Genomic DNA, 12,016 nt, shown 5'->3' with positions numbered 1-12,016 from the left:
TTGTTTTCATAACCAGCCAACCTGACATATTAAATGTGACATTTAAAATCACATTAAATGAAATTCCTAAGAGCTCTTTTCTTTTCCATCCCCCTCTAGTCCCTTTACAGAAAGTCCTCTCTGTCAAGGCAACGCTCTTCCTCTGGGAATAGTCTTTTTCAGTTGCTGCATACAACAGTAAATATGTTCAGAAATGTACAGAGTTTAAAATACAACAGCATCAAAGAGTTCGGCAAAAAAAAAAAGTATGATTCAGTCAGAAAACCACCACATTGTGACCAGAGAGGTCCCACTGGACAGCAGGCAGCAACCAGGTCAGTAAGTGTTTAAAAACCAAGATATAAATCAACATTTAAAATCTGCCAACGCCAACTAAACCACACATAAATCAGATCATATAATAAAAGTGTGCACATATTTGGACTTTCAGCAGGAAAATCACAGTTTAAATATTGCAGTGTGCTGTTAAAGGGCCACAGGGCAAAAAATGAACTGTTAGGCCCTCATTGACCCCCCCTCTTGTATACACTGGAAACGCTTCAAAGTTTCCACACCAGACTATAACTCCTTTAAGGGCCCAGGCACCTATAAACAAACAAGCACTCATGTACTCATAGCTAATAGTAATACGTCAGCCCTTGTTTTCTGTGTTGGTTGTTTAGTGTTAGTGTGTTTACGCATACATTTATTTGACTTCAGGCCCTCGTTACAACTGTACATGTCACAAAAGGAATTAATTATTTTAGCCAGCAACCTCAACTACAATGGAGGGACCATAATATTATTAGTTAACAATCCCTTTCGCATTTGCTACAAATAAAAATGAATTACAAATTTATTCTTAATCTTTAATCCCAAATGACACAACTTTGAAAAGTTATTTTATTTATACACCTTGCATTTAAGTTATATTGTTATCTTATACTTTTAAATCAGATCTTTAGTCTCTTGTTCAACTATATACCTGTTGTTTAAGATATAAACATATAAAGAAAAAACGACCATAAAAAAAGAGAAACTGTTTTGTTTTAGCTCTGTTTTATTTACTTTCTACCACTTATTCGCGAACACCGACTTCTTCATTGAAAATAACGGAGTGGAGCGACTCTCGGGCGCTTTGTGCGCCTTTAGCTCCACCTGGCGGCCAACGTGGATTTGTGCAGGGAAGTCAACATGGCGGCTCCCGTAAGGACACTGTGCTGCTCAGGTGAGACAGAGGTTATTCATAAACGTCTTGTGTTTGTAGTCGCTTTAAACCCTAAAGCAGCGTTTTGTCCTTGTAAATATTTGTCGGTACCAGCCGTCACATTTGACGCACAGCTCCGCGAGCCTCTGTGAGCACAGCTGCCGTAAACGCGTCCGCTAGCTCGTAGGCTCATGCTAACCGTGGTGCCTGTCAACTGTGAATGAGTGAGAGCAGGTTTTAAATCCGTGCCTGCCTCCTCGCAAACATCACACACCATACTTTGAAACGTAACTCGGATATTTCTGGTAGTACTGTAGGCGTCTAACGTTGTTTGTGTTTTGTTTTCCAGTGTTAAGACTCTCCGGCAGACAGTTGAGCACAACGTGCGGAGTTCAAGCCGGACAGAAATGGAGGAAAGAGTAAGTCTGCTGTAGTTTACTGTGAGTAAATAAAGGTTTAGCTGTTTGAACAGCGATTAGTTGATTGAATAAAACCTTTATTCGTGTCAGAAACACTTCTGTGCCTAGTAGTAGCGGCGTTATTAAACAGGACGTTACAATATTGACATGTACACATTGAAGTGGGGCCACTTCAAGTCAAGCCAGTTATGATAAATGTGGACGGAACCTGTTTTTTATTTGCAATTTTCTATTTCTGCTTGAAGAAGTTTGAGTTCAGACTGAGGCAGGTGAAATGTGAACCCATTAAGAAGTCTGAAAGCATTAAAGTAAATCGTGCACACTCATTGATCAGTGTGTGTGTGTGTGTTTGCCTGCAGACACGGACTTTCCAGAAGCGGCACAGAGTACGGACCTCTAACAGACCTGCCTGACTGGTCCTTCTCAGGTATTTATTACTTTTCATTATAATTTTTAGAAGAGCATCAAAGGAAAGCACAGCAGAGCTGAGTGGTTTGGGTGAAACGGGACCAACGTCGTACCCAAACCACTTGCAATCACGGCGTCTGTCGTTGCGTGGGATATATCAGGAAGCAAGTGAACACGTTCGCCTCAAAGCTGATGTTAGAAGCAGGGAAAAGTGTGGTTAATGGTCAGTGGACACATTTCAAGGGCCTGACGACTGAGTCAGAGTATACTCATAAGTGTAGCTCTTGCGGTGTCTGCAGCGGTCAGTGCCATCAAAAGTGGTCCGAGGAAGGAAAAGTAGTGAGACAGCCACCAGGTCACAGGCCAGCAATAACACCGGCTCTGATACAGAGATGTCAGAACACACAGTCCATCGCACGTTATGTTTTGTGTGCGGCTGCGTAGACACAGACCGGTGGAGGTGTCCCCTGTCAGCTGCTGAAAGTGGACTAGTGTGTATCCGATCTGGACCACAAAGCAACGGAAGAACGTTCCTGTCTGATGAATCACATTTTATTTGGCGTGGATGGGCGGGTGGGTGTGCGTTGCTTGTCTGGGGATCATATTGCACCAGGAAGCAAGGAGCACTCCCATGTCATTGGAGTATCATTGGTCTGTACTAATGTTCAGGTTATGGTACATATCAAAGTAACATCCCCATAAACGCCAAGACTCAGGTTTACCAGAAGACCGAGATCATCAGTGTCACTGGTTGGTGGTTGTAGAGTAGCGGCTGATCGGTGTAGACTGGAATTAAACTTAAAACTATATCCATCACGTTCTCTTTTAGGTGGAGTCGATGAGGGAAAGTTTAAAAGTGTCTCTAGCGTTTGGATTTTTAAGGAGCTTATCAAACAACACGTGTGAGCTAGTGAGTATTTAGGGTTGGAAGTTTAACGTGGCCTTTTTTTTCGGTTGCTCCAGAAATGCAATGTCCGTTCTTCTAATAACGCGAGGAAGCTACGACCGCATGTAGACAAATGTGAAATAACCTCTCATGCTGTTTGGTGGACAGATGGACGACCAGCACCTCCGCTGAAGGGCCAGCTGAGACGAAGGCAAGAGAGAGAAGTTTTAGCTGTGAGTACCTTTAAAAAAAGCACACAAACATTCTCCTTATCGCTCACTTTCTTTCATCTAATAGTCCGTCCTCTCTCTTTCTCTCTCTCTGTCTCTCAGAGACGTATCGTGATGCTGAGTTCAGAGATGGACAGAGGAATAGAGAAGTATGAGAAGAGACAGGACGAGGCCAAAAGAGCGGAGGAGCACAAGAAGTCTCTTTTACTCAAACCCAAGGGGAAGCTGCTGATGGCGAAAAAATCTCAAAGTTAGCCCCAGGTGGTCACGTGTTGATGAATATATTTGTGAAGACGTATGAGCTTTATAACTTGATCTGTCTTTTTTTTTTTTTCTCTCATGCAATAAATGTGTTTTTTTCTGATTCACACGTCGAAGCTGCTGTGATTGTGTGTCTGCGGTGGCTGGATGGAGAAGCTGTAACGTGGAGCCTCGACGCTGCGTTTAATGTCTCCCTGCTTCCACTAGAATGCAGCATTTCTGCGTTTCGGCGCGAGGGCTCAAACGCCATTTTGTCTGGAGTTGGACTCGGAGGAGTTTTTTTGGCCCGGCGGAGGAAGGGAGGAGCTGGCAAACATAAAGCAGCACTGATTCACTGCCGTGCTGTGTGTGAGCGCTCTTACGAGTGTGTTTGTGTGTGTGTGTGTTTGCACCTTGACATGCTGTTGTAACGTGTTATTACTCGAAACACATGACGAACGTTTCGGGGCCGCCTCAGTGAAGTGGGTTAGTTTAAATAAAAAGAAAAGCGATGCAAACGGCAGAATAATCCAGAGTTTACACGGTGTCAGGCTCCATCTATCCGTGATGTTGGCTCGTAGCGGGCTTTGTGTTCCTCTGCTAAAGAAAGGGAGAGTTTTAAACGAGCCTTTCCCGAAGGCCGGAGTCTGGAAAGATGATTAGCTCTCCGCCGCCAGGCTGGCGCAAAGCTTCATCCAGAGGAAAGGGATATTTTCTGGTATCGACTCAAATTTGAAGTCTTAATGAAGCTGCGGAATCACTTTCCCGTGTTGCGTCAGGCTTATATTTAAAAGCTGAAAACATAAATCTGTAGCATTAAAACTGATTCCAGTTCAGTGACTTTTATTTGGATTCTCAGCCTCGGATGTTTCTTACACGTTGCTGAAGCGCTGTTGAAGCTGTAGCCTTGTGTTGGATGCAGGGACGTTTCAGCAGAGGTTTTAAGATCACGGCGGAATAAAAATTGTTGAACGTTGAAATTTATTTGTAAAGCTTGAAATCTAATGGAGAAAAGGTTTGGGAACTACGTTCTGAAGGCCTACATCAAGTGTTGAACGTCGGAGTTTGTGTATAGCACATTTTTAGCCGTTAAAATTTGTCACCGTTCACCCCGTGTATTAGTGTGTTTTCTAAGATTGAAATTATTCCATATGTGATATTAGTTCCACATTAAATTAGCATGTCATTGACTTGTGTAGAGACGACCTACGAAGTAAACACATCATTTAAATCGGTGATAAAGACCATGAAATACACATGTCCATTTTTTGGGGCGATCAAACTTTAAATCAACTGCTGAAAACATAAATCAGTTGCATCAGATTTTGATTTTATCTTGACTTAACATTTTGAATTAAAGCTAACCCTGTGCTACATGTGTCCACGTTTAAGTTAGTGTAGCAGGTAATAACATAGTGAATGTTTATCTGAATGCACCTGTGAATAAGTTTGAAAAACAAAAACCAGTTATTCAGCATTAACTCAACTTACAAACAGGCTCACGTAGACACATGATTTAAATGATGAATGACACTAAATGATCATTTTAATGAACATAAATGAGTTGCCTGGAATCTGGTTCCAGTTCGGCTCATGCGCTTTCCTTCCGTTCACGCGTTTTCTGATTTCGATTATTTTGATGCTGAGACTGGGCCGGACGCTGACCTTGAGCTGGACATGTGGCAGAGAGCAGCTGTGCCTTTGATTAGTCGGCATTAATTTAATGCGACTCTGACCTATAAACACTATTTACAAAATGAGGTAAGCCTCTCCTCTCTGTCCCCCTTCTGCTCGCCCTCACTTTTGCTTTTCTTTTTTCTTTTTTTTTGCTTTCTTCTCCCTTCTTCCCAGTTTTCTCTCCCCTCCTTTTTTCCCTCTTTTTTTTTGTTTTTTTTCTCTCGGCTCTTGTTGCAGACTTCAGCAAAGCCTCACTGTAATTAGGGCTGCGAGGCCGCTGAGTTGCAAATTCTTTTCTGTGGAGATGGGAGTTTTCTCCCCACCTCACCGCCTCCTTGTCTTTTTTTTTTTTTTCTTTTCACCAAAGCAGCTGACTGTTTGTTGTGTTATAGAAGTGTGGGAGGACGCTGAGCAGGCCCCAGAAGGTGTTACAAAAAAAAAAAAAAGGGGGAGGTGGGGGTCAACAAGGCGGCAGCCTTCACTCTCCTCACACCTGGACCCTCAAAGGCCTCCAGCTGCACCGGCAGTGACAAATGTAACTCCTGCTCCTTTCTCTTGACTCACCGTCTTTTTCGCATACTGCTTCCCTCCGCGACGACCTCTTTCCCGACTCCTCCCATCCCCCCATCATGTCTCCCTTCCTCTCCTCCTCGTGTTGTTTTGGTTTTGTGGAAATGAGAACCAGATGTTGCTTATTGTGCACAAGTCAGCGATGGAGGGAGGGAGGGAGGGAAGGCATGAGTGCTGGTGGGTGTTTTGGGGGGGGGGGGGGGGGTGTACCGGTCCACTAGCATGGAGGATAAAAGGGGAAGGAGGGAGCTTGAGGGATGACACAGATGTGGTTGGAGTTGAAGATTAGCTGACAGACCTCTGTAGTCTCACCCGCAGACTAGAGGATGGGAGGGTTTCCTGGCAGATATGAGCGGGACCAGGGTGCAGGAGGACGGGCAGCACCACCGGTGTAGAGTGTTGGGGGGGGGGGGGGGGTTTGCGGAGGGTCTGATTCAGCAACTCGCTCCCAAACGCTGCTTCCTGACCTGGGTGTTCCTGGGTAGGGGGCAGCTTTGGTAGCATGCTGGACAAAAAACAAAAAAAACAAAAAACCAGCTTGAACATTTTGAACTGTGCATGACTGTATGAGAACTGGCCCTGCAGGCTGCAATTATCCTTGTTTGTTGCCCGGTTTAACAGTAAACCACGTGGCTTCCTTGGTATATTATACTGCACAAGTGATTTTCACACACACGTTTCATGCCAGTGTTTTATAACGTGTGCGTTTAACCGGGAATTAGTCAGAGAGGTGATGCCGGGAGCGCGTTGAAGTTATGCACCGTCGTTATGCACATGGTGTGCACATAATAAAGGTTCTTGTTCGAAAGAAAAACGGCTCCGAGTTTCCATTTGTTGTTAACAATCACGGCTCGTCAGTACCGTGGAAGCCGGCCTGAAGTTCCCCCACCCACAAAACTTCAGTGGGGGAATTTTCATTGTGGAGTGGCTCCACTCTGAAGTGATTAGACCTGGGGAAGATCTTCCTGAGCGGCCATGACGCCGCGATGGACACTTGGAGAGTTTACTTTTGTTTGCGACGAGATGTTTAGATGCCACGTCTTGTGTGTATCAAGATACTGACGCCGAAATAACTTTAAAGCACAAAAGGTTTAATTCAGAGATGAGGTTGATCAATTCACGGCCCTGACTGGTTGTAGGACTATCCAGTCGCCTGTGGATTTTTTTTTTTTTCCCCTTCATGAGTTGAAACATGCTTCATAATGAAATCCAAATACCAAAGAATTAATTGCGGCTACGCAAGGCTTGTTCGTCATGGGTGCGCTCATATTGATTTAAAACTTTATTGTTAATTTAAATCGACAGTAAAGAACATTAAATGGAACAGAAAGTATGTAGTTAACCACATGTGAGGAACGATGATTTTACTGCAGCATAAAAAACTATAATGGGACTGTGACCGCCTTTTAATAGAAGCATTTCCTCCTTTATTAGTTACTTGAATGTTTGCATACAGTCCCTTTATCTGCATTCACTGCGCCTGATGAATACCTTGGAGTCATAATCACAGTATTATCCTCTGAAATGAGGTGTGCTGGAAGTATAAAGTAACACAAATTCAGAATATGCACTCAAGTGTAAATATTTGAGTGAACGTACTGATTAAAGTTCCACCGCCGAAGAGGGAAAATGGGAAAAAGAGGAGAAGAGGTGAGGTTACAGTAGAGAGTAATTAGTGCCATAATGTAGGTCACCCAAACAAAGTCCCAGGTTGAATTGCAAGCAGCTGCCCTGGCCACTTCCTGCCTGGCATGGAGAGGGACTGCTGAGCCTGATGGTTGTTTCTGCACCGCCCCGCCGCACTGTGTGAGCTCAGCGTTAAAATGGCTGACGGGGGAGAGGAGGTGAAGGGGATAGGACGGAGAGGAGAGGAAGCCAGCGCGGCTGCCAAAGTTCTCATGACCTGTGAGACGAGAGGCCGAACCGAAGCTTGGCGGACGAGTGAAAATCCAAACAGACGTCCAGATTACCGAAAAGAATAAACAGAATCAAGTGGAAAAATGCGCTGTCTGACACAGTCTGCGGGTGTTTTATGTCCTGTCCTCCACTCCTCCTTATTATCTGCACCACTACCGATAGCATAGGATAGGGTTTCACAAGGTGTCCCAGAAAATCAACACACTTCCAGGCAAGTAATTCCAATGAATTGCCTGCATAACCTTGCGTTGTTTCCGTATCTGTGGATTACGACTTCCCAATAGGTTCACCCAGCCAGTGCATTTGCATGCACAGTTTAATTGAGCTATGCTTATAATTTGACTACCTGAATCCGGTCTTTGTCTCAGTTTACATGCAGCAGAGAAATCGAATAGCTGACGGGGACATGTCCTCCTCCTCCACACTAGGTGGCGATATGTATCTTTTCAGCGGGTTAATACCATGTTAATACAGCCCCCTTTCCAGTTGACCTATTACGTCATATAATAAACAAGAGTCATTCATGCGGCAGAGTGGTGTTTCAAACAACAACAAGATGGATAATAGTTCAGCTTTTGTAATCTCGTATGGTGCAGATAAAATGGCGCTATCCCTTGGGTGGTTCTTCTACCAGCTCTCTTTATCTTCTTCTTCTTCTACGACCAGCTTTCTTGGATGTATTTGTCATACACCAGCGCAGCGGTTGTGGAGCATGCGCACATGAGTTGTCTAGTTTAACTCCGATTAAGACGTATTTACATGCACTCAAGTTGTCCAGTTACAGTCGGATTAAGGCAATAATTTGTTTGTTTTTTTCTCTTGGAGGTTAAGATTGAATTAAAAACACAAATACAAGACCAGGTTATTTATTTATTTATTTATTTTAAGAGGTCACAACATAGTGCATCAGTCAGGTCAGACAGCCCCATAAGATGTCAGATGTGTCTACAGGGAATAAGGGGATTCAACAGATGTGACAGTTTTAAAACAAATGTGCTGTTTAATGGCTGTGATTTTTCCTATATATCACTGCTCAGCACAACTAAGCTCCAACAAATATGGATTTCCTTCACTTCATATGGACATAAAGTATTTTTCTCAATGACACTTCAAAATCAAAGTTGGCAGATGTCTAAAATGTCTGTTTTGCAAGAATGTTATTCACTGTGGTCCTTTTCCAAGTAATGTGGTTAATTCCGTCAAACTGATTTCTAAGAACCTAGCACAACCTAGCGATAAATGTTGTTTACTAAAGCTGCTTTATTAGAACACGTTATAAACTCTCTAACAAATGCTCAGATGATCGTGACCTAATGCTGTCACGGCTGAGAGGCTGCGTCCAGTGGAGCGGCAGCAGAGCTTTGTTTATACAGATGGATTAGTCGAAACAGTTACTGGGCCTGAGAGAGATCCACTGAGACAAATGGAAACACCAGGTGATGGAGAGAGGGAGAGAAAAAGAAAAAGAGAGTTTGGCCAGAGAGGGGGGAAAGAGGATGAACAGATGTGGGTCGAAAAAATTGAGAAAATGTCTCAAGTCAGTCGGATTAGTGCACAGTACGTGGAAGAGTGGAAGGACAGTGGGAATAGTGTTGTTAAGACAACACCTACAACAGTGTTCAACACTAACCAAGTTAGCACCAATGCTAATGGTTTAATTTGTAATAACACTTACTAGGCTACACTCATCTTTGTCACCTGTAAAAATTTGTAATGAATGCCCTTTTTTTACTTCCTGGTTTACAGATTTGATCAGGCAGATGTCAAATCGCTCCGTTGCCTGGCGACGGGGACAACGTGGCCTGTTGTTTTACAGGTTGGGAACCTGGAGGCTTGTCTGTTCTGTCGCTGTCAAAAATAGACGCACACTTATTAAATAAAAGCATCACGACACAGTTCCAGGATAATCCAGTGTATCCACATGTACATAATTACTGGGTACTCTCACTAATAGCTGGTAAGCTAGTTAGCAAGTCACACTTCTTCTTAAGCTTCATGACATGTTATTTCACTGTTAATGAAGTCAAGATCAGAAAGCTTAAGTTTAGTTTTACTGAAGGACTTGCACTATTTGTACGTTGTGGCGAGAAGAAAAGCAAATGATACAGACTACCTCAGGTTAGATGTTTTTCTCAGCTGTTACCCTGGAGCATTTAGCAGCCGAAGACTCTCTCAGGATACGGTGGTGACTCGAAACAAAGCTCAAACTGACTTCCATGAATCAGATGGGTTAGAGTGTAAACTGTTGCTGTGTAACTGATCAATGAGCCGATAAGTTCACAAAATCAAGTTAAAATGTGTCCATGTTGTTTTTTTTGCAGTTTGTTTCTACCGCCCCCAAGTGGCCAACAAACGAGGAAATGCAGCTTTAAATGTGATGTACTGTATTATAGACTTTATTTATGGCACTACCCGAGTTCTGTTGGTTATAGCAAACAAATTATTACAAGACATTCTTATAAAGAAAAGAGTGCTGACTAGAGCAGGTAAATCCATGTCTTATCAACAAGACTTCTAACATTACATTTTGTGTTGTTTATGTTGGTGGTTGTATCATTTGAGCCTGTGGTTTATCCAAGTTGTTTTCGTTGTTTTCTGCATGTGAAGAGTTAAAGCAGTGAGGAAGGAGACGACGGGGGGAGGAAAGGGAAGAGACAGAAAAGAAAGAAAGAGCAAAAACAGACCAGAGATACTTGTGGTGAGAGGAGGAGGGGTTTGAGACCGATGCCTCATAAAAAGAACAATTTTGCAGTGGGTGAGGAAGTAAGTGAGGGAGGGAGTGAGGGAGGGAAGGAGGGAGGGGGGAGAGAGAGACGCTGCTCGCGAAAGGATTTTTTGGAGTCAGATGTGCGAAGGGAAAAATATCCCCAAACCTATGAAAGAATTTCTGATTTATTGCCTTTCTCACTCCCCTCACCTCACCTCACCATTTCTTTTATTTTCTATACATTTACTTCTTCTTTTTTTGCATAAACCTGAACACACACACACACACGGACTTACACTACACTACAGTACACACACACGCACACGAAGGCTGCAGCGGTCCCTGGCCAAGAGGCAAAGATGTTTCAAGAGTACCAGATGCTCGGCTGGAACGCATTTCTCTGAAAAATGTGACCGTTCCATCACTTTTTCCGATCCGTTCCTCGACATATGACTGCTGGCTCCGGGTCCAAAACAACCAGGCACATTAACTGGGTCCAGACTCTGCGGCCGTCCAAGCATCTGAGAACTGCAGGAAACTAAAACCTGGTGAAGGCCTGTGAGGGATTCAAATGTGACACATGCTCTTTGACATATACAGCCTCTCTCTTTGTTTCCTCTTTTCCTTTGTTTTCCGTGCGCTCAGGCTGAACTTTATCTGTTCTTCTTGTGGCTAGTGCAGTGTGTCAAAAATGTGAAGTAAAATGTGACCTGATTTCAAAAATCCTCCATGGCTCTACAGTTTTTCAGCTGTCACTGACGTTTTTTTTTTACGAATGAAAACAGATCCTAAGATGAATGGTTGTAAATAGCGCAGGTTGCAAACTGCTTAAAATCAACTGACCTTTTCCAGTTTACTAACAGACTGATTCTACCTTCTGATGGATCTGCTTACGATAAAACGAAATCACACACCAAGAGCTTAATGGGAAAGCCCTAAGAGTTACTTCTGTCACCAATTACTGTTATTTCTCTCCCGCCGAGCAGCACTTAATGGAAAAACACAAAACGAACTTCTTTTACTGGGAAACTAACAGATGCTGAGCTGGCAACAGCTCATGGTGAAACAGGAAGTGAGTTTGAATCACGTAATCCTTCCAGAGAAGTTATGTTTTGTGTCATCTTTTAAGGTAGAATGTGAAACCACAACAGAATCATGAACTCACACCCGGCAACAAGTGCAAAAGAACAGATTTTCATTGTCGAGTCTGGATTTCCATTCAAGTTATATTTCAAGTTTACATGATCACTCTAATCACGTTCCCCACGATCTTCCATGCCCCGTGAAGGTAACGATACAAAAGCATGGAAATGCTGCTGCTGGAAATATGTTGCGACAAAATGATGAGATTTTCTCTTCAAGATAGTGTCCATTGATAACATACACCGATCAGGCATAAAATTATGACCACAACTTAATGTTGTCTAGGTCTCCTTTGTGCCTCCATAACAGTTGGGACTCATCAGTGAATGGACATGGGTCTTCTGAGGGTGTCCTGTGGTGTCTGGTTACAGAAGTTTGTTAGTGGGGGGCTTTGGGTCCTATGGCCTCTGTGGATCATCCCACAGATACATTATCAATTTAGGATCTAGTGCAGGGGGGTCAAAACCAGCCCGCCAGAGGGTCCAATCTGGCCCGTGGGATGAATTTGCAAAAATAACACTGAAGATATTAGCTGAAATGAGACATTTCACAGTTGGTTATTACATGTAGCTGTACTTTTTTGCACTAAAGCAAAGGGAAACATTTGGAGTTGTCGTTATTTACCAGGTAATA

At 43.3% G+C, this 12,016-nt stretch overlaps 1 protein-coding gene across 1 annotated transcript; it reads left to right on the top strand.

Annotated features, from left to right (window-relative positions):
- The first annotated feature begins 1,099 nt into the window (after nucleotides 1-1,099).
- On the top strand, nucleotides 1,100-3,497 carry mrpl52 (mitochondrial ribosomal protein L52). The gene is made up of 5 exons (XM_047599909.1): nucleotides 1,100-1,207; nucleotides 1,536-1,605; nucleotides 1,965-2,032; nucleotides 3,068-3,132; nucleotides 3,232-3,497. Exons 1-5 carry the CDS (start codon nucleotides 1,174-1,176, stop codon nucleotides 3,382-3,384), a joined length of 390 nt encoding a protein of 129 aa, XP_047455865.1. The 5' UTR covers nucleotides 1,100-1,173; the 3' UTR covers nucleotides 3,385-3,497.
- Nucleotides 3,498-12,016: the final 8,519 nt, after the last annotated feature.

Source organism: Mugil cephalus, chromosome 1 (assembly GCF_022458985.1).
Source record: "Mugil cephalus isolate CIBA_MC_2020 chromosome 1, CIBA_Mcephalus_1.1, whole genome shotgun sequence".
In the NCBI taxonomy this organism is placed as follows: Eukaryota; Metazoa; Chordata; class Actinopteri; order Mugiliformes; family Mugilidae; genus Mugil; species Mugil cephalus.
The sequence above is the reverse complement of the archived record's forward strand: the minus strand, read 5'-3'. Positions and strand labels throughout refer to the sequence as shown.

Bases quoted from the DNA above. Each gene is read 5' to 3' on its own strand.
- mrpl52 (XM_047599909.1), top strand. From the start codon at position 1,174: ATGGCGGCTCCCGTAAGGACACTGTGCTGCTCAG. The intron at 1,208-1,535 runs GTGAGACAGAGG...TTTGTTTTCCAG, and splicing joins AAGGACACTGTGCTGCTCAG to TGTTAAGACTCTCCGGCAGA. The intron at 2,033-3,067 runs GTATTTATTACT...TTTGGTGGACAG, and splicing joins GCCTGACTGGTCCTTCTCAG to ATGGACGACCAGCACCTCCG.